This window comes from Aythya ferina (genome assembly GCF_964211825.1).
Source record: "Aythya ferina genome assembly, chromosome: 18".
NCBI lineage: Eukaryota > Metazoa > Chordata > Aves > Anseriformes > Anatidae > Aythya > Aythya ferina.
In genome coordinates this window covers 12180078-12203397 of record NC_140317.1, presented here as the reverse complement: position 1 = coordinate 12203397, position 23320 = coordinate 12180078, and the positions used below count along the sequence as shown (strand labels likewise).

Genomic DNA, 23320 nt, shown 5'->3' with positions numbered 1-23320 from the left:
TTACAAGGCTCGAAGCCTGCACAGAACACCACGCTGCACATGTCACGTTGCCGCAAATAGATACAGGGCTGGAAAAATTACAGGCTGCTCGGCGAATAAACATTCCTCCGTCAGCTGGAGCCAGCTCGCTGCGCCCCAGCCTCCGCGCTTGCTGCTCCGGAGCAGCTCTGACCCGATCTGCACAGCAGGGCAGGGGGCAGTCCCCCCCCAACTCGCTTTGCTTTCATGGCACCAGCATCCCCGTGACCCCCCCACTGCCCACCAGCCCCCCCGGGGGCTTTGCTCTCCCTGGTTCTGCACAGGCCACGTCCCCACGCGCTGCCTCGGTGCAGCTTGGGGACACCCCCGTGCCCCCCATCCGCCCTGCCCAGGCCTCAAATCAGCCAAGCAACCCCTGTGCAAGCCCTGCGTTGTGCCAGGCACCCTTGGGTGACATTTGGGCGCTCTCGAAGCTGCAGTGGCATCTACACATCCCCGGGGGCCACATCCATTCTGGCACCCCAATCTGGACCCGCTGCCCCCTCCCTGTGTCACCATCCCCTGGGCATGAGGTGGTGGCCCCGCTGTCACTCGTGCCGTGCCAGCACCAACTCTGCTACACGGCCACAGGAGCAGCACTGTGCTCACTGGTCGGAGATGGAGCCGTTGGGTTCGAGGCACTGGGATGCACTGGGGTGGCAGGAGCTGGACCCGGGGCCGTGCTGCCAGTGCCACAGGGATGCTGTGGCTGTGTCCTGCTCCTCGTGCTGCTGAGCTGGTTCCAGCTGAGTCACAGCAAGGCTGAACCCAACCAGGGGTGGGCGCCTGCACTCGTGCTGGGCACCCACTGGGCTGTGCCGGGCACCCGGACATGTCCCCGAAGGCCTTGGTGAGAGGAAGGGGATGAAGTGACCCAGACACTGTGTTCGGTGCCCTGCATCCATCCCCAAGGGACAAAGTGAGGATGGGGTGGGAATTGGGGATGTGATGGGAATTGGGGATGGGATGGGGTGGGAATTGGGGCTGGGATGCGCACAGGATGGTGCATGGGGCCATGCCCAGCCAGGCAGCTCTGCCCCGCACTCCTGTTTGAGGCTCTGTGCTCCCAGATCCCCACGCCCAGGCTGAGCCCTTCCCAACCCCAGCACAGGCCTGGGCCCCTCTGTGCCCAGCGTCCTGCCCCCCCCTCATTTCCTTGCAGCTTTCTGCCACCTCCACGGGGAAGATGCCAAACGGAGGCCAGAAGCCCCGGTAAGGATCCCCCCGGGCATCACCCCCGCGGCACCTACCCCCTCCAAGCTCCGTGCCTGGGGCTGTGCCAGCAACAGGCATGGTGCAGAGCCCCCCAGCACCCTGAGCAGCGTCCCCCCCGGCCAAGCAGCACGCCCCAATTAGCAGGGGAGATTACCCCGCGCGCATCCTGCCCGTTTGCTCCAGCCCCCCCCTGGACGATTTGTCTGGGGCCGGGGCTAATCCCTGCCCGGGCAGACACCAGCTTGAGCCACGATCTCTGCGCGGCGGCTGCCAAAAGCACCCAGCCCTCCTGACCTCCTTCCCCACCGAGCCGCTCGGCTCGTTTGCAGCTAACGAACGGGCTCCACTGATCCCGGCTAATCCACGGCGGGGAGCTGGGGGGGGAGGCTCCTTAATTGGGGAGCTTTGGCAGAGCCGGTGACAGCCTCACTCAGTCTGCCTGGCAGGGATGGGGACGGGGACAGGGCTCGTGCCACGCAGCCGGCAGCCCGGGGACCCCTGGCACGGGGAGGGGGCCGTGCAGCAGCAGGGCGCAAGCAGCCATCCGGTGAAAATCTGCATCCCTGGTTATGCAACGCCGCCGGTTTATTCATGCCTGAACCGGGCACTGGCCTAGAAACCAGGCTCCGAGATGCCGGGGAGGGGCAGGGCTGGGGGCCGAGCCCACCGGGGAGGGCTGCGGGCACGGGGTGGGCACGAGGGGCACCAAGGGGACCGGGCACGGGAACCCACCCGTGGCCACAGGACGGGGATTGGGGCTGCCTTCACCACTGAGTGCTGGGGCCGTGGCAGCAAAAATGGCCCGGGGCTCTGCAGGGGATGCTGCAAATCCTTATCTGGGGCAGAGGCATGGCACAGCCCCCCCGGGGGGCAGGGCTGTGACAGGAGGAACCCCCTGATCCCCAGCCCCAGGCAGCCCCAGCAGCTCATCGCACACCTTGCTTGGGCCCAGCCCTGCCCCAGGAGCTCTCCCCGGGGCTTCTTGGAGCCCGCAGGAGGGCAGAGGACGCTTTCCTCCTCCGGCATCTCAGATCCTCACTCAGGTCCCAGCAGCGCTCCCAGCTCCCGGTGGCCGCGGGCATCACGTCCCCTCCGTGCCGGTGTAGAGGCGCAGGAGCCCGCTGCGCTGCAGCCGCTGCCACAGCCTCATCTCCAGCTTCAGGTCGTGGTTGACGTAGAACTGCACCTCCTTGTGCCCGCGGTCGAAGTAGTGGTCCGAGTACGCCCGGTAACCCGGCGTCATGAACCCGAAGGCGCTCACCTGCGGGACGCGGCGCTGAGCACGCTGCCGGTGCCCGGCATGGGGGTGAGGACACCGCAGCTGCTCCAGGAGGGGCGACACGAGCAGAGACGGTGATGGGGAGGATGCACGGGTGCAAAACATCCTCGGCAGAGCCTCGGGAGGGAGCAGCTGCGGGCACGGCGCTGTGCCATGTGCCCTGTGCCCTGTGCCACGTGCCAAGCCCTGAATCACCGGGCACCACCGCGGCGGAGCCGTGCACGGGCTGCCCACCTCGTCGCAGGTGTGGATGGCGGCCAGGAGCATCACGGCGCCGGTGGAGGGCCGGTACAGCGGCCAGTGCGGCGTGGCCAAGATGTCAGAGCGGAGAAAGCTGCGGGCAGCGAGCAGGAGCTAAGTGCTAAGGGCTCCCCCGCCGCGCTGTGGGGAGGGGGAATCCCCCCCCGGGGGGGCTCCTCACCGGTTCCGGAGGTAGCGGATGAAATCCGGGTGGAGCATCCTGAACTTGTCAGCACGCAGGTCCTCACCGAAAAACTCCTGGGGCCTGCGGGGAGGTCCCAGAGGCTGCTCGGAGGTGCGGGGCGGAGGGGACCCACCTGTCCCACCCCCCTGAGCCCCCACGCCCACCGTGTCCCCGCTCACCAGACCCCCTTGTCCCTGCCCCTGTCCACGCGCTGGCGGGTCAGGGCCGCCCGCAGCAGCAGGTAGTCGCGGTCGTGGTCCGGGAGGAAGACGTAGCGCGTCTCCTGTTGTAAGGGACACGGTGACACCGGCACCGTCCCCATCCAGGAGGTGACAAACGGGGCCCTGGCGGTGCCGTGCCCACAGCATCTCCCCTCCCCATGAGCTCCCTCACCGGACTCTGAGGTGGGTGCTTGAAGCCATCCGCAGCATAGCTGCCGAGCGCGTTCACCATGGTGTTGGTGGAGAAGACGTAGAAGGACGTCCTGTTGCCAACATCCCCCTCGAAGCCCGCCGTGATGGCCCCGTTCACCCTGGAGGATGAAGCAGGGAGGAGGGCAGGCGCTGGCCCTGCCACAGCCGGGGCTGGGCCGTGCCCCCCTCGTACACCCTCACCTGAAGACGAGGTGGTGGGCGTCGATGGCAGCCCCCACGCGGGACCCGTTGAGGATGCCGCCGTTGCCCACCACGGCGCAGCGCACGCAGGGTGCCGCTGCCTGCCGGCTGTCCACGAGGAGCCCGCTGGCCGACGTGTTGAGGAGGGACAGGGACGCCTTCAGCACTGGGGGCAGCCCCGGGATGGTGAGTTTGGGGAGGGTGCAGCGGGGGGAGCCCCGCGCCCCAGGGTCCCGTGCCCCCTCCCCATGGCACAGCAGCCCCCGGGACGCAGCCCCGGTGCCTGCGGTGCCCACCCCTTTGTGCAGGGCTCCCCCCGTGCCCCCCGCAGCCCCACACCCCCCGCACCGTCCCAGCTGACGTCCTTCCAGCCGTGAGCCCCCCCGTATCTGCGGAGCCGCCGGTACTCGTCCTCCCGTGCGTGCTGCGCCCACTGCAGCACCGGCACGGTGGCCAGGAAGGCAGCCCCAAATTCGGTGCCCGTAATCCTCTTCCTGATGCTGCTGGGGCACTCCTGAAATCACAGGTGACAAGTCCCTTCGTGTGACAGCGGCTCAGGGTGTCCCGTGCCAGGGGGACACGGGTGGGCTCCTTGTCCCTGCCCCAGCCCCGCAGCGCCCGTACCGAGCTGCGGGAGGTCTCGTCCCGCCCGTACGTGTCCCCGAGGCTTGGTGGCAGGCTGGGGGCAGGGGTGAGGTGTGGTGACCGTGTCACCAGCTCCGGGGCCTCTGTCGTAGGGGGTCTGGGCGCCTGCAGGCGGGTGGGGGTCCTGCTGGGAGGAGAGAGGCGGCTGGGGGGGGACACAGGGTGGCACGCACGCGGGTGCCCCATCCCCAAGCCCATTCCTGCCCACGAAAGCACCAACAGAGGAGCCCCGGGGAGGTGCAGGAAGTGCTGCTGAGGCTCTGCCGGTGCCACCGGGGCACTGTGGAGGTGACGATGCCCCGTGGTGGTGCTCAGCACCCCCCTCCCCGGCCACCCCCGTGTTGCAAAGCAGAAAGCAGGAGCCAAGGCTTGGAGCCCGCTGCAGGACAAGGTCCAAGCCAAGGCCGGGAGCTGCAGCCAGGCACCCGCGGAGAGGGCAGACAGACAGAGGTGGACTCAGGGTTAATCATTTCCCAGGGCAAAAATGGCTCTGGGGAACCCCCCCCCGGGGCCAGGGGGCAGCCACGCAGCCCCCAGCCCAGCCCCACGACCCTCCCAGCCCCACGGTACCTGGAGAGCTCGAGCCCCAGCCTGCGCTGCGTGGCCAGGAGCAGCAGCAGCAGGGCCAGGAGGGCGAGGGCCAGCCCGGCACCGCGGCCACAGCGCCCCGGGCACGGCGCGAGGGCGGCGCGGCAGCAGCCGAGTGCCGGGGGTCTTCTCATGGCAGCTGCTGGTGGAGAGGGGACAGGAGACCCCGGAAACAATGCGCAAAGCTCCGGGTGGCCCCCACGGCGCCGTTCCTCGTCCCTGGCTTCCTCCAGACGGCCGCAGGACCTCCGCTCGCACGTTGAGGGACGAAGGGTGGACGGTGCCCGTGACACTGGGCAGGAAACCAGGGGACAGCCCCTCCACCAGCACCGCTCCCACGCTGAGGCCTCCCACGTCCCCGCTGCGTTTCCCCAGCACCCAGACCTGCACCAGGCTCCCGGCCACGCTGCTCGGCCTCGCTGCCTCCCTCGGGCACGGCCTCGTCCCCGCCGGTTCTCTAGGGACCGGGGTGCAGCCGTGCCAACGGGGGCAGCGGGGGCGCAGGGCACGGCCGCGGGCAGCCCCGGGGCGGAAGCTCGCAATAGGGAGGTGGAGGTAGGAGCGGGGTCAGGAAGCAGGCGTCAGAGATGCAACCATGGTGGAAGCAGGGGCTGGGCCAGCTGCCTGCGCAGGATGGGGCCGTGCGCCCCTCCTGCCCCCTCTGCAGATCAGCTCCAGCTCGCAGCCAGCGGCACCCGGCACAACGAGCGTCCTCCAGGAGCAGGAGTTGGACCCGGAGCCGCTCGGTCCCCGGGGGAGGCAGGGGGTGGAGGTGCCCCCCTGGCCATGGGTTTTTGCCCCCCAGCAGCGGTTTTGGTGCAGGTCCCACTCGGGGGACACCATCACGGGGAACACCCGGGGGCAGACGGCACAGCACCAAAACGGGGGGAGAGGGGAAGGGGCTGCTGCAGGATCGCTCGGCCCACCTGCACCCGACGGCCATTTACCTCATAAAATGGAATATTTTATAGCGGGTGGCGCAGCCTCAGCCAGCAAACACCAAATCCTGGGGGGCTGGGACCCCCCCCGCCTCGTGCCCGCAGCCAGGCAGCAGCCCCCTGCCCCGGCCGTGGGCAGGAGCAGATCAGGATCTACAGGAAGCACTCGAGCACCCCCCCCAGCCCCATATCAGGGCCAGGACCCCCCCACACACACTCCTGGCAGCCCCCCAAGAGGACAGGGGTCCCAGCAGCCCACCCAACCCCGCTGCTGTGAGCGCAGAGCCCGTGGCACAACGCCGCAGCGGGGCGCAGGGGCTGGCAGGACGGATGAGAAACGCCCCGGGACGCTGAGGACAAAGCCTCTGCTGGCCCCGAGCACCAAACCCCGGCCTCCTCGGAGAGCAGAGCCTGCAGGCAGCCATCAGCACGTCCTGCCGGGAGGAAACAGATGCCCCCGGGCTCGGTCCAGGCGTTTCCCGTCACTATCGGGGGGTGCTGAGAGATTTGCAGGGAGCAGGGGCTGTGGGATCACATCCTGCCCCGGCTCTTCCCTCCAGCCCTGCCCTAACCCAGCCTGGGGGCAGCCAGCTGGGACGAGGAGAGGTGCTGAGCTCCCGCAGCACCAAAAGGGGCTCCCCAACCCCAGCCCTGCCTCCGTGGCTCAGCCCCGCAGCTCCCACCTCGAGGCTCAGGACCCAGCACCACCGACTGCTGCCCGCACACACCGCGAGCAAAGGCAGCTCCTGCCCCGACACCACCACACAAGGATAAATGCATCCATGGAGAGCAAATAAAAAAAAATAAAAATAAAAAACGAGGATGCCAACAGCACCCAGGTTTCCCTCTGCCCCCCCCCCGGCCACAAATCTGACAGAAACGGCCGTAGAAACCAGCAGAGCTTTTATTGGTAAAACGTCAGAGGGAGCTGAGCGCTGCCGAGGCGTAAAAAAATAAAAATAAAAATTAAAAAAAATCAAATCCTGGGTGGGGAGGGGAGCGGAGGTTATTTGGCTGCCAGCAGCTGCTGGCGCTGCTGCTCCAGGAGGGCCTCCAGGTGCTCGGCTCGCTGCACCGCCGCCTGCAAGAGCGCGCAGGGTCGGGGAGCTGTGGCCGGGGCAGGGCTGCAGCAGCGGGGCAGGGGCAGCCCCCCCCAGCAGCCCCCCTCGCTCACCTCATACTGCTTGCGAAGGCTGCTCACGTTCTCCTCCTTCCTCGCCACGGCCGTCTTCACCCTGAGCAGGGGGATGGAGAGGGGCTGAGCACGGGGTCCAGGCACCCCCGGGTCTCAGGGCGGTGATTTTGGCACAGCTCAAGGCAGCCCCAGGATGGGCAGCCCCTCTCCTCTGCAACCCCCCAGCTAAAAGGGGTGCCAGGGCATGCTATAAATAGGGTTTGGGGTGCCAGGGCGTGCTATAAATGCCTTCATGCCACTTTGGGAGCATTACACGGCTTGCATCAAGTCCCCTGCAGGACGAAGGGGACACCAGCCTCACCAGACCTAATTATTAACAAGGCCACAGGGACACACACTCCTTTTTCTCACACCCACGGTCGCTGCCTCGTGGCCAGACCCTCCCACGGCACTCAGAGCCCCAAACCTGCCCCGTTTTGCCAGGCTGTGCACATGGGACTGACGGGGAACCCCTCTCGGTCCCCCTCAGGGTGTGACTCAGAGGGAACGGGAAGCGCTCGGGCTGGCTCCGGGAAAGCCGCTGAGCTCCGCGTGCTGATGCGAAGCTCTCCCACTGCAGCTTTTTTCCCCCAAATTCCCCCCTGCAGGCTCCGGCAGCAGGGCTGGGTCTGGCTGTACCAGCGGGGCAGCTGGCAGAGAGCTCAGCCGCTGCCTTCCCGGGGAGATAAAATTCCTCCCCCGCAGGCAGACGGGGAGGGAAGCGAGGAAGCACTGCGCTGGCTCCTTGGTGCCGAGCCCAGCGCCGGCTCCTGCTGGTGCTGAGCCCCCGCAGCACAGCCCCGAGGTGCCAGAGCCCTGCTGGAGAGGCGAGCGCAGCCCCTGCCCCCCCTTTCGGTGCTAGGGTGCTCCTGGGGATCATCGGCCTGGGCACTTCAGGGCAGGGAGCCTGCAGGGCACGGTGACACCCCCAGGTGCCCCAAAAGAGCCCAGAGCAGGGGACAGAGAGCCCGGAGTGCTCGGGTGCTCGCACGTGGAGCTGCACGGCACGGGGATCTCCCGGCACCTCCGTCCTGCAGCCACCCAGGGGAGCAGCAACCCCAGGGACTGGGTGGCACCGAGCAGCCCAGCAGGCACCACGAGGAGCAGAGGGTTTGTGGAGGCAAAGCAGGGGTGAGCGCTGCCCGTTTGGTGCCACCGGGACGGGAAACCATGCCCGAGGAGTCACCGCAGCCAAACTCCTGGCAACGCACCCCGGCTGCGAGCCCACCCAGCCCGGCCAGGCTGCCTCACCTCCTGTGCACCTCCTCCAGCTCTCTGTCCTTCTCCCGCGCCACCCTGTCCAGCTCCAGGCGCTGCCGGGCTCTCATCTCCACCATCTCCGCCTTCAGCCTCTTGTTCTCCTCCTCCGTGCCCACCAGCCTGGTGGCAAACTCCTCCCGGATCACCTCCGCCAGGCTGCTCCGCTCCTGGGCCAGCTGGTCCCGCACCTACAGGGGGGAAAAGGGGTGACCCCAGGGTGCTGGATGCCCGGGGGGACCCGGCCGTGCTCTCGGCTTCACCTTCCGTATCTCCTCCAGCTCCTGCTCCCGGTGTTTCAGCAGCCCCTGCAGGCGGCTGCTCTCCCCCTCCAGCTCGGCCAGCCGCCCCTTCAGCTCGTTGCAGCGCTCCTGCAGCTTGCGCTCCGACCTCTCCAGCTCCTGCAGCTCCACCTCGTACTTGTCCCGGATCCTTTTAATCCTGGAGGAGAGGACGGAGAGCTCAGCCCGGAGCTGGGAGCATCCCCAGCACCCCCCCTCCAAGGCTGCAGCAGCGACCACGACGCCGCAGCCAGCGCAGGATCAGCCCCACGGGAGGTGCAGGATGGTTTCAGGAGGTGCAGGATGGTTTCTGGCTGTGTTTGGAGTGGTTTCTCTGCCACTTTCCAGCCCAGACATCTGCCTGGGGAAGGCTGCCCACTGCCACAGCGCTCTGACACCCCCGAGGATGCCTCTCCAGGGGGGGCGAGCAGGGGCACACACCCTGTGGTGTGCCAGGGAGGGAAGGACATTTGTCCCCACCAGCTGCTCCGTCCCGAGCTCGTGCTGCACAGTGCCAAGCACGCTCCCCGTGCCCTCGCACACGCAGAGGTGGCTCAGGAGCCCACGCAGGTGGTGCCTGGAGCTCGTGGGGGAGGCACAAAGCTCGTGGGCAGGAGAGGGAACTGGGAGGAAGGACTCAGCAGGCTCACATCTCTCCTCACCTGTTCTCCGCTGCCCTCTCGCACTCCTCCTTGGCGGAGGACATGTCGGCCTCCAGGCGCTGGATCACCAGCTCGATCTCCTTGTCCCTCTCCTTCCTCACCTCCTCCCTCAGCTCCCGCTCCCGGGCGAGCAGCCAGGCTTCCTGGGGACGGCCACAAAGATGCTGAGCATTGCCCTGAGCCCTCTCGGAGCTCAGCGTTAACACCTTGCAGGGAGAGCAGCCCTGGCCCTACCTCCTTCTTCACGTAGTTTGCCTCCCACGCCTGCCTCTCCATCTCCAGCCGCTCCTTCAGCACCTTCACCTCTGCCTGCAGGGAGACGGGACAACTGCTCAGCTCTACCGCTGCCTCCAGGGCTCCCAGCCCTGTCAGCACGCAGCTCGGGGCCGTGCCTTGCTCATCAGGAAGGGGGCAAGGAGCGACGGACCTGATGCCTCCTCTCCCTCTCCTCCTGCTCCTTGGCGTGCTCCTCCTTGAGCGCGGCGGTGACGGCCGAGCTGCTCGCCTCCAGCTGCCTCCGCAGCTCCTCCACCTCCGCCCTCTGCCTGCCCGAGGACAGAGCCGAGCTCGCAGCGCCCCGAGGGAGCCCCCACGAGGGCGAGCAGCCCCCCAAGGGCTGCCAGGAGTGCCGGCTCCTGGCTCTGCTCTCACCTGGCCGCCTGCTGGCTCAGCCTCTCCTTCTCCTCGGCGACCTCCGCGTAGAGCCGGCGCCGCTGCTGCTGCAGCGCCTGCTCCTCCTGCTCCAGCTGCTTCTCACACCTTGGAGGGGGGGGAATAACCGGCCTCAGAGGGCTGCCAGGCTCAGAGCAACCCATTCCCCTGGAGCAGGGCAGTGTTACGTGGTTTTCCCTTCTCCCTGCCCCTTCCCACCCCGTGCGCACCCCAGGCTCCGCGACACCTCTCCACGAGATCACTGAGTGCTGCAAACCCGTCAGCACCACGAATCCACCCCGGTGGTGGTCCCGGCCACCGCCCCCGTGCCCTGGAGCGCTCACCGCTGCCGGGCCAGCTCCCTCTCCCTCTGTCCCTGCTCCTCCTTCTCGCGCTGCAGCAGGCTGCGCAGCTCCTCGGCCTGCCGGCAGTACTGCCGCGCCGCCCGCTCGCCCGACTGCAGCAGCTCGGCCTCGTGCAGCATCTTCAGCTGCCGTATGTCCTGCCGGTGCTTGGCCATCAGCTTCTGGATCTCCGGCTCCAGGCCTGGGGTGGCAAGGGGAGAGGACGGTTAGCACGGCCTCAGGGCCGGTTGGGGGTAAAAGCAGCAGATTTGGGGCCAGCACAGGCGCCCCCGGGGAGCCGGGCAGCTGGTGGGGAAGCTGCAGGAGTTGGCTCGGCACAGAGAGGCTGGGAAGGGTAGGGCAGAGCGGGGCGTGCTGGGGCCTGGCACCTTTCACGGTGATCTCCTTGATCTTTTTGGTTTTCTCATCCATCCACTTCTCCCGCCTGATCTTCTCCGTCGCGCTCATCAGCTCCTTCAGCTTCCTGAGCTCCTGGTGGGCAGCCAAGGGGAAGCCGTCAGAGGGAAGCCAGGGAGGAGATCCCTCCTTACCCTGGGAGCCCAAAAAGCAAGGTGCAGGCAGGAGCCGACGACCCCAGCCACGCACAGCCCCGGTTCCACCCTCTCCCAGTGCCCCCCACCCCGTACAGGACGGGGCTGCTGCTGCCTGCCCACCCCCAGCATGGGGGGAAAGCAAAACCCTTGGGAAAACCCCTGCTGGGGTGACTGGGAGAGTGCCCCCCACCCAGCCAGGACAAACCTCTGGGGGTGACACTGATTTCCTGCGCCCAGCTCCCCAAAAACCAAGCAGCAGGGGGTCCCCAAGGTGGCACCAAGGTGGCACCGGTCCCAGGTGAGCCCCCGGGGGTCCCAATGTCACCTCCCCGCACCCCGTTGGCCCCGTTCCTCACCAGCTCGTGCTGCTCCTGCATCTGGCTGATCTTCTTGCTGTACTTCTGGTCCGCCTGCTTCAGCTCGGCCACCACAGCCTCACACCTCTCGCTCAGCACCTTCTTGTCCTCGATGAGCTGGGGAAGGGGGGAAAAAAGGGGGAAAAAGGGAAGGCGTGAGGCAGCCAGGAGGGCGCCTCCAGCCCGGCCGGCGGGCTTCGAGCTGCGGAAGGTGAGGATGACCTGGTCGATGAAGGCCAGGTGCCTCTGGATGGCCGCCTCGTACTGCTCCCTCTGCAGCCTCAGCTGGTGGCCGAGCTCCTTCTCGGTCTGTTGGACGTGCCGGACGGTCAGTTCCCTCTGCTGGGCCTGGGGGGTGCGGGGAAGAAACGGCCACGGGGGGTGAGAAGCGACAGCAGCAGATCCAACACGGAGAGCCCTGCTGGGTCAGCTCACCCCGAGCAGCTAAACCAAAAGCCCCTGGTCCCCCAAGCTCCCACCCTGCTGTCAGCGGGGCCGCCCAAACCCCCAGGGGTGGAGGAAAGGAAAAAATTCAGCACAGCTCCGCGCTGAGAGCTGGCCAGGCACCTGCTGAGGTGGTTTCCAAACCTTGAGGGAGCACGGAGAGAGCCCACAGGACGGGGAAGGACCTCGAGGATCCTTCCCATGCTAACAACAGCCAAGATCACTGCATGACCCAGCACCCCACGGCCACACAGCTCCCCTGAGAGCTCGGGGAGCACCGCAGGACTTGGCCCTGCTGGAGGATGGATGGGAACCCCAACCCGCAGCGCTGTGCCCCCGCGCTCCAGAGCCTCTGCTCCAGGGGAACGGGTGCTGAGGGCTCTGCTCCTTGGCTCTCCAGAGGGCAGGAGGAGCCGAGCCACCCACCAGAGCTGTCTGCAGCAGGCTGATGGCTCGCTTCTTCTCCTCCACTTCCAGCTTCAGCCTCACGATGGAGCTCGTCACCTCCGTGGCAACAGCGGACGCTTGCTCCAAGTGCGCCAGCTCCTCCTCGGAGAGCAGCCCCTGGGACGTGGGGAAAGGAAAAAAAAGAAGAGTGAGAGGAGCTGGAGGGCGCCTAGGCTCTGGAAAAAAAAAAGGAGAGCCCCTTCCCACGAGGGTGTCAGCACCCTGGCAAGCACCAGGTGCTCAGCACCCACCTCCCGCTGCGTGGCCGAGGCGGCGGAGCGCGGCCTCTCCATCTCGTCCAGGAAGCTGATGATGCTTTGGAGTTTGGCCTCCGAGAGCAGCGCCCCGTCCTCGGGGACCCCGGGGGAATGGTTCAGCTTCCCCAGCTTCTCCAAGTTGTCAGCGGTCAGCGAGTTGGAGCCGGGCTCCTGCGGGGCATGACGGAGCTGCTGGGGAGGGCGGCGAGCCCCAGAGGTGCCCGGGGAGGTGCCGGCTGCTCCCAGTGCCCCCAGTGCACCCCAGTAGGCAGCCTCCTCCTCCGTGCTCAGCCCTCACACGGTTTTGCTCCTCCACAGGGATGCAACTCAGCCTTTTTTCACCCTCCACCACCCAGCGCGCCCCAGAAGGAGGCAGCCCGCAGGGGACCCTGCTCTCACGCTGCTCACCCCGTCTATCCAGGCGTATTTCTCCTTCTTGAAGAGCTTCGGGGGGGGCAGCAGCTCCGGCTCCTCCTCCAGCAGCCTGAGGGTGTCCAGCAGCTCGGTGAGGGTGACTTTGGACTGAGCCCTGCTGGCGGCCGTCCCCGCGGTCCCCGGGTCCTCGCCTCCCGTCTCCCTGGAGCTCACGTCCTGGAGGACAGGCAGACGCACCTCGAAGCTTGCCCAATCTCCAGAGAAACAAACCCAAGCTTGGAGAGCCCCTCGAGTGCCAGAAGAGCCCCTCGAGCCAACGCCAGACCCACCTGCAGCTTGTCCTCTGCCCCCTGCCCCTGCGAGGGCACGGCGCTGAGCTCCGCCGGGCTGCTTGCTTCTGGCTCTGCAGTGACAGCGTGGAAATTGGCATCTGCAGGGACCAGACCGCTCTCACACACCACAACCCTCACCCCGGGCTGAGAACTGCTCCTCTGCCACCCTCCTGTCCCCGTCCCACGTGGCTGCAGGGGCTGGGGGACGCGCAGGGGGACGCACCGGCGTTGTTGGCTTTGAGGCCATCGTTCCTCGTGGCAGCAGCAGGCCTGGCAGGCTTCTTCTTTGCTACCCTCCTGCTCTCCTTCACCAGCGTGAGCTCCTCTTCCGCCAAGCATTTCGCCTCGGCAGCCTTTTGGGCCCTTTTCTGGTGCAGCTCCTGCGGGAGGGAGAAGGAGCTGCAGCTCGAGGAGCCGAGCACCACGGGGTGGGGGGACACTGCTGGGCCTTGGGGGGCTTTGGCAGAGCTCTGGGAAGTGGCTCCAGGCGCAGGCACACGTGTTTATGAGGCCGCTGCAGCATTTCGCCACCCTCCAGCTGCTCGCTGCTGTGCCTCCCGCCAGCACCCCCGCCGAGACCTGACTCCATTTGGGCCAAAGGGGAGCTGGGGCTCTTAAAAACCCTTTTCCACTACATTGCAAGCCAGCAGGCACCTCCCTGTGCTCTGCCCCCTGGCCCAGCCCCTCGGGTTCACCCCAGGAGCACCCAAGGGAACTGCAGGAGCACGGTGGGGGCGGTGAGGTGCCTCTGGAGGGCACAGAGGGGCACGCAGCCACCCTGCAGGGCCCCGACCCCTCCTGGGACCAGTCCCATCCCTGGCCGTGCCCAGTTCCATGGCAGGAACTCCCCTTTCCCCGAGAACAGCCCGAAACCAGCTCTGGAGGAGCTGCCAAGCCTCGGCAGGAGCACAGAGGCGAACTGCTCTGTGGCACCTCCGTCTCCACGGGGAGCGCTGCGTCCCCAAGGCTCGCTCAAATTCCAAATCGTGGAAAGAGGAGGAGGAGGAGGAGAGGCCCTGCCACTGCCTCACGGAGCCGGGCAGCCCAGGGGCCAGGGGCAGGCACATTTCCCCGGGCTCTGTCCCTACCTGGATGGCAGCACGCCGCGCCAGCCGCGCCTTCTCCTCTCGGATCTTCCTGCGCTCCTCGTCCCTCCGCTCCTGCAGGCCCAGGATGTTCCCCTCCTCCGTCTGCCGCTGCCTCTCCTGCCAGGAAAAAAAGCTCAAAGCTGAGTGAGAGCTCCCACAGCCACCACCCAGGGCAGAAAAGTGGGGAAGGAGGCACCCCAAACACCCCAAAACACCCCAACCCTGGCTCCCTGCACCCCCGGCCATCCCCTCCCGCGGGTACAGAGCCGGCAGGGAACTCTGCTGGTTCTCCTCGGGCACCAAACGCCACCATCGGGCACCCGGGGCTGAAACCACCACAGAGACGGGGCTCAAAAATAGAAGCTCACATGCAGGAGCGGTGGCACTCGCTGTTGTTTGGATAAATAATTAAGCACCAAGCCCCACAATTAGCCGCCGAGGCCACGGCGCTCTCCAAGGAGCCAAAACCTCGCTGCTGTGCAGCCAGCCGAGGGAGGGCTCCCCCCTCTGACCACGAGGGCGTCTGGGATGGGGCGAATTCAGCAGGATTTGTGCTGCTGCTGCCACGTCCCTGCAGCCAGAGGGACGGGGAGGGGTTGCAGGGCTCCCGGACCCCTCTGGCACCGCGGGGAACGGGGCCAGGACCCTCCCCACCCCGCTGCGAGGGGCAGAGCCCCCAGCACTGACAGCTCAGGTCCTGGCCAGCAGGTCTGCGGGCACGAACGGTGCCTGTCACAACGGGGACACCCAGCAGGGTTTGTGCCCCTGCCCCCGGGGACCAACCTCCCTCCTGGAAGCCAGCAGGCGCCCCAGAGCCGCCGCTCCTGCCTTGTGCCGCTGCGCGTGGCGGCGGTACCAGCGCTGGATGGTGACGGCGGCGAGGTTCACCTGCTGGATGAACCTGCAAAAAAAGGGAGCAGCGTCAGCCCCACGGCCCCACAGCCCCCCCTGGCACCCTCATCCTCTCTCCCTAGCTTGGGGAAGCCGTTTTGGGGAGCAGGAACTCATTCCTTTGACAACTCAGCGGAGTCAGGGGCAGGGGAAGCCAACACAGCCCCCCGGCAGCTCCTTTCTGTCCCAGGGGCCAGGGCGCAGCCCGCGCTCAGCCTCACCTCTCCGCCTCCTCCTCGGTCACCTCCCTCCTGCGGGGCAGCCCGCCGGCGTTGTTGCGGGCGGCGTTGTTGTTGCTGGAGAAATTCTTCTGCGACCTCACCAAGCTGCTGCTTTCGCTCTCCTCGTTGGCGGTGGCTTTGACGACATTGCTAGGGCAGAAAATGACGCCACGTGGCTGCGGCACGGCACGCGGGGGGGGGGCCCAGCACCCCCCTGAGGGCAGCAAAGCCCCCTCCCAAGGCCGTGTCCTCACCAGCACTTACTTGAGGTTGCTGCTTGGAGCCTGGTTGGAGCTTTTGGGCGCGGGGCCCCTGTCGGCCGCGTAGTTGTTGTGCACCATGGTGGTGACGCAGTTCCCCATTGCGCCCTTGTTGCTCCTTTTTTTTGTTGTTGTAGGGGGGATAGAACCCGTCAGAGCCCACCAGATCCACGGGGATGGGGCCAGCGGGTGCCCTGCACCCACCCTGCGTGGTGGCCGCCACCTCTCATACGAGGGCACCCCTCGGGGTAAGGAGCAGGGGAGACCTCGCCGGCACCCCCAGCCCCGAGCTGGCTCCTTGGGGCCGCTGCCGGACGCACAGACAGGCAGGCAGACAGACAGACACGGCCTGAGCAGCCCCAAACTCCTGCCCCTGAGCTTTTCACCCCTTACTTCTCCCTCTCCTGACCTCTCCCAGACCCCAACCACCCTCCCTCGAGCACCCAACCCCACCGGCACGCTGCCCACAGCCCCAGCTCTCCCGCCCAGGTATTTTTTGGGTTGTTTCCTCCCCTGCGGGCTCCTCCCGGGGGGGCTGCCCCCCTACCTGTTGTTGGCGGTGAAGTTGGCTGCCAGCAGCACGGCCGCTTCCTTCTTCCTCATGCCCGCTGCTGGCTCGGAGCTGGATGGGGCCGGGAGGGCTCGCGGCTGATCGTCCTGCGTGGGGCCGGGCACGAGGCTCAGCCAGCACCAAAAATGCCTCCCCCACGCCCCATCCCTCCCCCAGAGCTCATTTCTGCCCCACATCATGAAGGTTTTGCCCCGCAGCCCCGCGGCTTCACCTGCTGGAGGGGAATCCCACCCAAAATCCCGGCTCCTCGTGCCAGGAGCCAGCTGCCCCGTGTCCCCGCCGAGCCCTTGCCCTCACCAGGACGTTCCAGGTGGTTTTCTGCTCCGGGGACGCCGTGCTCGGGGTGGTTCCTTTCTTTCTTCCACCAGAAGCGCTCTCAAAAAAGGCCAGGAAGGCTCCTGCCTGCTCCGAGCTGCAGCAGGGGGAAGGCAGAGAGGAGAAAGGGATGTGTGTGCTGGGGATAACATCGAGATGACAAACAGCGACGAGGCAGCAGCAGCAGGGATCTCATCCTGCTCGGGGCGCAGGGGCAGGCGGCTCTGATCCTAACGTTTTGATCCTAAAGTTTTGTCCCCTAACGCAGCCTGGCGGGTCCCCGAGGGGCTGCGCTAAGAGGAGGCTCCCCAAATGCCACCCACGTGCCCTCCCCTGCAAAAAAAAAAACCCACTCTGTGCCTTTCCAGAACCCCCGGTGCGTGGGACAGGACTCAGTGACCGCTCTGCTGGGTTCTGGTCCCCTCGTGGGGCCGGGGGGCGCACGGAGCAGGGGGTTCCTCGTGGTCCCATCCCGATGTGGTGCCGGGGGAGCCGTACCTGTGCCCGCTGCTGGCCCGCTGGGCGACCTGCGTGGTGCTGTTGGACCTGCGGAGGTTGTTGATGGCCCGGGACCCCGCATCCTCCTGCGGGGGGAGAGAGTTCAGCTCGGCAGAGGTTCCACAGGGGCAGGGTTGGGGTGCCCGGAGCAGGGGATGAGCGTGAGGGAAGCCGCCGAGGCAGTGGGGATTGCTCAGAAATCCTGGAGAACCCAGCAGGAGACCCCAGGACCCCAAAACTTCCCAGAGGGAAAGCACTGAACGGAGAAAAGGGGCTGGAGAGGCTGATGCTGCCCCATAAGGCACAGGGAAGGGCTGAGAAGGGCCCCAGCGAGCAGAAAATTACAGGGGATGAGGTTTGGGAGCACGGCACCGCAGCGCCCAGATCCCACAGCAGCCCCGCTCATCCTAAAAAGAACAGGGGGGGCACATGAAGCCCCCCGGGACCCCCGCCCAGCCCCTCAGAAACCCCAGGCAGGAGGGTGTGGGAGCACCCAGGGGTCCCCCCGCGGCACCCACCAGGGCGTTCCTCTTGGGTTTGCCATCGGCCACGACGGAGAGGGAGCGAGCCACGTGCTTGGCGGGGGATGCGCTGCTGGGGCGCTGCAGGACGGGCACGGGCAGCCCCGTCAGGCTCAGGTCCACGGCCACGCCACCACAGCCGGCACCGCGGCACGACGAGCTGCTCCGGGAGCTCCTCATCCTGCACGGGGAGAGGGCAGGTGGGTGACGGGGGGTGGAGAGCAGAGCAAGAGCAATGGGGACACGAGGGAGACATAAAGGGGACCCAAAATGGACCCAAAGGGGACCCAGAATGGACCCAAAGGGGACCCAGAATGGACCCAAGGTGGATTGCAGCGCAAACCCAACGTGAACCCAAAGGAGACCCAATGTGGACCCAAAGGGGACCCAAGGGAGACCCAAAATGGACCCAAAGGGGACCCAAAATGGACCCAAAGGGGAACCAAAATGGACCCAAGGTGGACTGCAACGCAAACCCAACGTGAACCCAAAGGAGACCCAATGTGGACCCAAAGGGGACCCAAGGGAGACCCAAAATGGACCCAAAGGAGACCCAAAATGGACCCAACGTGGATTGCAAACCCAACATGAACCCAAAGGGGACCCAATGTGAACACGAAGTGGACCCAAGAGAGACCCAAAGAAGACCCAAAATGGACCCAAAGGGGACCCAAAATGGACCCAAGGTGGATTGCAGTGCGAACCCAATGTGAACCCAAAGGAGACCCAACACAGACCCAAGGGGGACCCAAAATGGACCCAAAGAAGACCCAAAATGCACCCAAACGGGACTCAATGCAAACCTAAAGGGGACTCAAGAGAGCTCCAACACAGACCCAAAGAGAACCCAAAGTGAACCCAACATGAGCCCAAAGGGGACCCAAACGCAGACCCAAAGGGGATCTAAGGGAGACCCAAAGAGACCCCAAAGGGGCCCTAAACGTGGACCCAAAGGTGACCCAAGGGAAACCCAGATGTGAGAGGGAGACCCAACGTGGTCCCAAAGCAGCCCCAAAGGGGACCCAGCTCAAAGCCAACGCAGACCCGATGTGGATCACTGTGTGAACCCAGTGTGAACCCAAAGGGGACCCAACCCGAACCCACCATGGACCCAAAAGGGTCTCAGAGGGGACCCAGTGAGGACTCTAAAGGGGTCCCAAGGGAGACCCAGCACAGACCCAACGTGATCCCAAAGCGGTCCCAAAGGGGACCCAGCTCAAACCCAACACTGACCCTATGGGGATTGGGGTGGGAACCCAGTGCGGACCCAAAGGGGACCCTAAAGGGACCCCGAAAGAACCCAAAGGGGACCCAAAGGGCACCTAAAGGGACCCAGTGAGGACCCAAAAGGTACCCCAAAACAACCCAAAGTGGACCCAGAGGGGACCCCAAAGGGGTCCCATGGCGAACCCGACTCGAACGCAGCGCGGACCCAAAAAGAACCCAAAGGGGACCCCAAAGAGACCCCAAAAGACCCCAAAAGAACCCAAAGAGACCCCAAAAGACCCCAAAAGGGACCCAGAGGGACCCCAAAACACCCCAAAGTGGACCCAAAGGGGACCCTAGAGGGGTCGAACCCAACTCGAACCCAGCGCGGACCCCAAAAAGACCCCAAAGGGGCCCCCAGGGCGCCCCCCCCCCCGCCCCCGCCGCGGGGCCGCCCCTCACCCGGCCGGGCCTCCGCCGCCGCGGCCCCGAACCGCCCCGGGGCCCCGCCCCCGCGCCGCCATTGGTGGAGGCCGAGCGGGCGGCGGCCTCCCCATTGGTTGAGGAGGCTGCCGGTCAGGGGAGGGGCGGGGCGGGGAGCGGGGTTGGTGGAGGAGAGAAGGGGGCGGGGGGGAAAAGGGGAGGGGCGTGGTCTAGAAGGAGGGGGCGTGGTTTGGTGGGTGATGGGCGTGGTTATGTGGTAGGGGGCGTGGCCTCAGGCCGGGGAGCCGCGGGTTCGAATCCCGGCGCCGCCTGGTGCCGCCGGCTGGGGGTTACTGGAGGTCACCGGGGTTATTAGGGGTCACCGGGGGTTATCAGCGGTTACCGGGGGTTATCAGGGGGTTACCGGGGGTTACCAGGGGCTGCTTGGCCCCAACGTGGCTGGGCAGAGACCCCCGAGGCAGCCCCGTGCCCCCTCCCTGCCCTCCCACCGGCCCCAGGGAGCCAAAGCCCCCCGCAGCCCCGATCCCATCCCCACGGTGCCCGGACATCGCTCCCCAAAACGGACTGGGGGGGGGACACAGCCCAATTATTGAGCTCCGGCACCAGCCCCCGGTACACCCCATACCCCCCCGGCCGCCCGCAGCTCCCTGCCAAAGCCCCGTTTTGCTCTCCCCCGCAGGGCAGCTCCTTTATTTCCCCCCCAGTGCCGCGGGGGGAGCCGAGGAACGCGCCCCCAGAGAGCCCCCAAAGATTGGGCAGCACTGGGGGGGGCTCAGGGCCGGGTGTGACAGCAGCTACACGTTGAGGAAGGAGAAGGCAGAAGGCTCCCGGCCGCTCCGAGCAGGCCCAGCCCCATCCTCGGGCTGGGGCAGCGTCCGCGGCTCCTCGTGGGGGGAGAGGGGGGCCAGCACCGTGCCCGGCCGGGCCACCAGCTCCATGCCAGCAAAAAGGGACAGGCTGCGGGGGGGGGCAGCCGCGGTGGATGTGTCCCCCTGCAGTCTGCTGCTCGCCGCCTCCTGCTCGCTTGGGGTGGCTGCTGCCGTGGGGCCGGGCTCCCCCCAGGGCTCCGTTTGCAGCCGGGGATCCCCCCCGGGGGCCGGGGTAGCAGCAGGGGGGAGCGGGGCCACGCTCAGGGGCTGGAGGATTCCCTCGTTGGGCAGGGGGGGGACGTCCGTCAGCAGGTCCGCGGCGCACGGGGCCGAAGCTTCGGGGAGGACGGAGGGGTGGGGGCTCTTCGGGGACGGGCGGCCCCTGCACAGAGCCTCGAACTGGCGCAGGAGCTGGGGGAAAAGAGGTGGGAGAGGGGAAAATCAGCTCCTGGGGCAGCGGCAGGGGGCAGGCAAAGAATTCCTGCCCCTCTGTGACACCTGGAACGGCTCCCAGGGGGCTGGCAAGGGGCACAGCCCGGTCCCTGGGAGCGCCGCGCGCTGGGAAGGGGCCACGGGGACATCGTGGTGGTCACCTTGGTGGCTCGGTTGGCCACGGGGCCGGGGCTGCCTTGGCTGAGCTGCTGCAGGTGCTGCTGCGTCACGGCGAAGATCTGGTCGAGGGCCAGCAGGTCGGAGCACATGAGGGACGAGATGGCGCACATGGAGCGCTGCGGGGAGGGGAGAGCTGAGCGGGGAGGGCACCGAAAACACCCCCCCCCACCTCCCAGCTCCTTCCCCTGCTCCTGCAGCCCCCCCTCCCCAGGGGCTGGGGGCGGCCAGCACAGGCTCTCACCATGCGGACGCTGTCGCTGGGGTCCTGCAGGGCCCGGCTGAGCAGCTCCAGCACCACCTCGCAGTTCAGGAGCCCGCACCTTGGTGAAAAGGGGCAGGGGTGAGCCCCCGGAGCCAGCTCGGAGCCCCCCCAGCCGAGGGAGAAGCCCCCCCCCGACCTCCTAAACCACCACGGTCCCCCTCGGGCTCACGGGGAGCTCCCTCTTCGGGCACTTACTCCTTGAGGAATTGCTGCGCCTCCTCCCTGCTCAGGAACACCCTGGGGCCCTGGGTGAGCGCCGCCACCAGGCTCACCTCCCGCAGGCAGTCGCCCGGCCCCTCAGCGTCCACCCTGCACGGGGACAGCGGGAACAGGGCTCAGAGGGGACAGACCCCAAGGGAAACTCAGCCTGGCAGCACCAACAGGGCACCGTGCAGAGGACGGAGCCGCCTCGGAAGGATTCAAGGGAAGGGGATCCCCCCCCCGGACCCCTTTTTCTCACCTCTCGGCCACGTTTGCCAGGTCCCTGCTGGCCCCGGAGTGGCTGTCGCTGCCCGATTTGCTGTAGGAGTCGGAGGCTCGGCTCAGGTCAGCGTTGTCCTGCGAGGAATCCTGCGAGCTGTGCCCGCTGTCAGCCTCCTCCCAGCCGCCCCCGGCCAGCCCCGGCTGGTGGCTCGCTGCAGGGACAGCAACGGCAAACCAGGGGGTGACGCCACGGCCCCGGGGCGAGCCCAAAACACCCCAGAACGCTGCCAGACCCCCCCAGCAGCCACCCTAAAATGAGAAGTGAGGGACAAACCTCGGGTGCTGTGAGCTGTGGTGGTCGCTGGAGGCCTGGCGGAGCTGGGCAAGCTCCTGGAGGGAGAGGGAGCCCTCACGGGCTGGTAGGAATCCTCGTGGATCTCCCTGCAGGGGGGCCGGGGAGCCTCCGGGGCGGGGAGCACGGCGTTGGCCACCGCTTCGGCCGCTCGCTGGATGGTGCTGAGCAGGGCTTCACCTGCAGAGCCTGGGAGAGAGGCTTGGGAAGCTGAGAGCCTGCGCCCGGGGTCTGGGTTTCACAGGAACGGGGCAGGGCAGAGCCCTTGGGTTTCACAGAGGGGGGAGAGCAGAGCCCAGCGAGCAGCCAGCACCTACCGGAGCCGCTCCTCTCGCTGCTGAAGCCGAATCCTTGTAGGGAGCTGCAGGGGCTGGGCTTGGAACCCATGCCTGGGGGGGTACAGGGCACGTTCAGAGAGAGCACGGGCACATCAGGGTCCCCCCCATTGCTGCTCGTCCCCCAGGGGAGCTTTTGGGGCTGCTTTTGGGACCCAGAGCAGGGCACTTGGAGAGCCGTCAGGGCAAAATCTCCCAGCTCCCCTGGACAGGACGGGGGCCGTGGGGGCTGCAGGGCCCTGCACTCACCCGCGGGAGGCAGGGGACGGGCAGGCAGCGGGGCAGGAGTCGGGAGAGCAGCATCCGAGAAGAGAACGCTGGCCAAATCCTGCCGGGAGAGACGGGGGAAGGGGCAGAGGGGGCCGGGGAGCACCAGAGCTGCCCCAGGCCCCGAGTAGTGCCCCGGGCACAGCGGGATCGGGACCAGCACTCACCTGCGCAGCCGCCCGCACCTTCTGGTTCAAGCTGTTGCCATGGAGGGGGTCTGGGGGCCCAGTGAACGCTGCAAGGCACAAGGCGAGATTTTCGGGAGACGTTCAGCTCCCAGAACGGGGCAGAAACTCAGACTCAGGCAGAGCTCAGCCTCCGGAGCAGCCAGAGGGGCAGGGGCAGGAGCAGCGCTGGGCTCTCTGCAGGGCCGGGCTGAGCCTGCCAGCACCCCGCAGAGCCGCTCGCTGCCCCCGCTGCCCCGCTCCTCACCCCGTTACCTGCAGCCTCGCGGATGAAGACGGCGTTCCTCTTCAGCTGCAGGACGAACTGGGGGGAGCCCTGGGCGCACGTGTGCAGCAGGATCTTCAGCACCTGCCAAGGGGGATTGAGGTCAGGCAGCCCATCCTGGGGGGCTGGGGCTGCCCCACAGAGCCCCCCACGGCCCCGTGGAGCCCCCCACGGCCCCATAGAGCCCCCCACGGCCCCCCACAGCCCCGTACCTTCAGCTTGACGCGGCAGGAGCCGCTCTGCAGCCGTTTCAGCAGGTATTCCAGCAGGCACTGGCTGCTGCCGGGCGACTCGCGGGAGATCTCTGGGCCGTGCGTTAGGGATCGTGCCCTGCTCTGCTCCGGCCCCCTCCGCCACCCCCCGCCCCGGTCCCCCCCGCTCCTCCCCTCACCCCCCCGGTCCCCCGGAGCCCCCCCCGTCTCCCCCTTTCCCCCCCCGTTCCCCGGATACTGGCGATCTCCTCCAGCACGTACCCGGGGCAGGGCCCGTCCTCGTCCGCCGTGCCCCGCAGCAGCACCGGGAGCTGGGGGGGGGGGGAGCAGGGGGGGGGTCAGGGCCCAGCACCGGGACCCCCCCCCCCGGTTCCTTCCCCCCTCCCCGGTTCCTCCCCAAATCCCCCGTGATGTCACGGCCCGCTCTCGCCGTGACGTCACGGGTGTCGTGGTGACGTCACGCCCCCCCCGCAGCCCCCCCCTCCCGGCCCGGCCCGTACCCGGCTGAGGAAGCACAGCCGGTCCCGCAGCGGCGCCGCCATGACAGCCCCGGTACAGGCCCTGCCCGGCCCCGGCGCGGCCTCACGGCTCCGCCCCCCCGGAAATGGATGTTGGCCAATGAGAGGGCGAGGTGCCGCGGATCAGCCAGTCAGCAGAGAGAAGGGGCG

The 23320-nt window shown here is 67.2% G+C and overlaps 3 protein-coding genes across 5 annotated transcripts; all 3 read right to left on the bottom strand.

The window, feature by feature from the left end:
* Nucleotides 1-1800: 1800 nt before the first annotated feature.
* Nucleotides 1801-5305, bottom strand: LOC311420783 (alpha-N-acetylgalactosaminide alpha-2,6-sialyltransferase 2-like). 2 transcript variants are annotated; one of them, XM_084492017.1, is made up of 9 exons: nucleotides 4766-5305; nucleotides 4175-4322; nucleotides 3899-4064; nucleotides 3551-3716; nucleotides 3330-3468; nucleotides 3116-3219; nucleotides 2934-3017; nucleotides 2747-2846; nucleotides 1801-2494 (listed from the first exon to the last, which is right to left on the bottom strand). In XM_084492017.1, exons 1-9 carry the CDS (start codon nucleotides 4915-4917, stop codon nucleotides 2315-2317), a joined length of 1239 nt encoding a protein of 412 aa, XP_084348143.1. In that variant the 5' UTR covers nucleotides 4918-5305; the 3' UTR covers nucleotides 1801-2314. The 2 variants fall into 2 exon arrangements, with proteins under 2 accessions (XP_084348143.1, XP_084348144.1); XM_084492018.1 differs by having other exon boundaries at nucleotides 4175-4319.
* A 1298-nt stretch (nucleotides 5306-6603) lies between these two features.
* CEP131 (centrosomal protein 131) lies at nucleotides 6604-19416 on the bottom strand. 2 transcript variants are annotated; one of them, XM_084491838.1, is made up of 26 exons: nucleotides 18889-19416; nucleotides 17218-17401; nucleotides 16700-16785; nucleotides 16184-16298; nucleotides 15863-15972; nucleotides 15320-15433; nucleotides 15056-15205; nucleotides 14727-14844; nucleotides 13944-14060; nucleotides 13079-13235; nucleotides 12853-12953; nucleotides 12557-12739; nucleotides 12143-12319; nucleotides 11871-12008; nucleotides 11223-11348; nucleotides 11001-11117; nucleotides 10480-10582; nucleotides 10091-10292; nucleotides 9747-9854; nucleotides 9523-9640; nucleotides 9330-9404; nucleotides 9096-9238; nucleotides 8416-8593; nucleotides 8147-8343; nucleotides 6896-6956; nucleotides 6604-6802 (listed from the first exon to the last, which is right to left on the bottom strand). In XM_084491838.1, the coding sequence occupies exons 1-26, from the start codon at nucleotides 18981-18983 to the stop codon at nucleotides 6728-6730; spliced, it is 3348 nt and encodes a 1115-aa protein (XP_084347964.1). In that variant the 5' UTR covers nucleotides 18984-19416; the 3' UTR covers nucleotides 6604-6727. The 2 variants fall into 2 exon arrangements, with proteins under 2 accessions (XP_084347964.1, XP_084347965.1); XM_084491839.1 differs by having other exon boundaries at nucleotides 12853-12926.
* A 115-nt stretch (nucleotides 19417-19531) lies between these two features.
* Nucleotides 19532-23225, bottom strand: TEPSIN (TEPSIN adaptor related protein complex 4 accessory protein). Its single transcript, XM_084491840.1, has 13 exons — nucleotides 23153-23225; nucleotides 22891-22963; nucleotides 22653-22744; nucleotides 22431-22524; nucleotides 22158-22225; nucleotides 21973-22051; nucleotides 21706-21777; nucleotides 21371-21577; nucleotides 21074-21248; nucleotides 20809-20922; nucleotides 20593-20671; nucleotides 20333-20467; nucleotides 19532-20150 (listed from the first exon to the last, which is right to left on the bottom strand). Exons 1-13 carry the CDS (start codon nucleotides 23192-23194, stop codon nucleotides 19665-19667), a joined length of 1716 nt encoding a protein of 571 aa, XP_084347966.1. The 5' UTR covers nucleotides 23195-23225; the 3' UTR covers nucleotides 19532-19664.
* Nucleotides 23226-23320: the final 95 nt, after the last annotated feature.

What these genes read in the sequence shown, in the direction of transcription:
- LOC311420783 (XM_084492017.1), bottom strand. Translation starts at nt 4,917, where the DNA reads ATGAGAAGACCCCCGGCACTCGGCTGCTGCCGCGCCGCCCTCGCGCCG. An exon ending in CTGGGGCTCGAGCTCTCCAG is followed by an intron (nt 4,323 to 4,765) that starts GTACCGTGGGGC and finishes CTCTCCTCCCAG; the next exon opens with CAGGACCCCCACCCGCCTGC. An exon ending in AGCACCCACCTCAGAGTCCG is followed by an intron (nt 3,220 to 3,329) that starts GTGAGGGAGCTC and finishes CCCTTACAACAG; the next exon opens with GAGACGCGCTACGTCTTCCT.
- CEP131 (XM_084491838.1), bottom strand. Translation starts at nt 18,983, where the DNA reads ATGGGGAGGCCGCCGCCCGCTCGGCCTCCACCAATGGCGGCGCGGGGG. An exon ending in GCCTGCTGCAGACAGCTCTG is followed by an intron (nt 11,349 to 11,870) that starts GTGGGTGGCTCG and finishes CGCACCCCCCAG; the next exon opens with GCCCAGCAGAGGGAACTGAC. An exon ending in AGAGGGAGAGGAGGCATCAG is followed by an intron (nt 9,405 to 9,522) that starts GTCCGTCGCTCC and finishes GTCTCCCTGCAG; the next exon opens with GCAGAGGTGAAGGTGCTGAA.
- TEPSIN (XM_084491840.1), bottom strand. Translation starts at nt 23,194, where the DNA reads ATGGCGGCGCCGCTGCGGGACCGGCTGTGCTTCCTCAGCCGG. An exon ending in CGTGCTGGAGGAGATCGCCA is followed by an intron (nt 22,745 to 22,890) that starts GTATCCGGGGAA and finishes CGCACGGCCCAG; the next exon opens with AGATCTCCCGCGAGTCGCCC. An exon ending in AGGTGCGGGCGGCTGCGCAG is followed by an intron (nt 22,052 to 22,157) that starts GTGAGTGCTGGT and finishes CTCTCCCGGCAG; the next exon opens with GATTTGGCCAGCGTTCTCTT.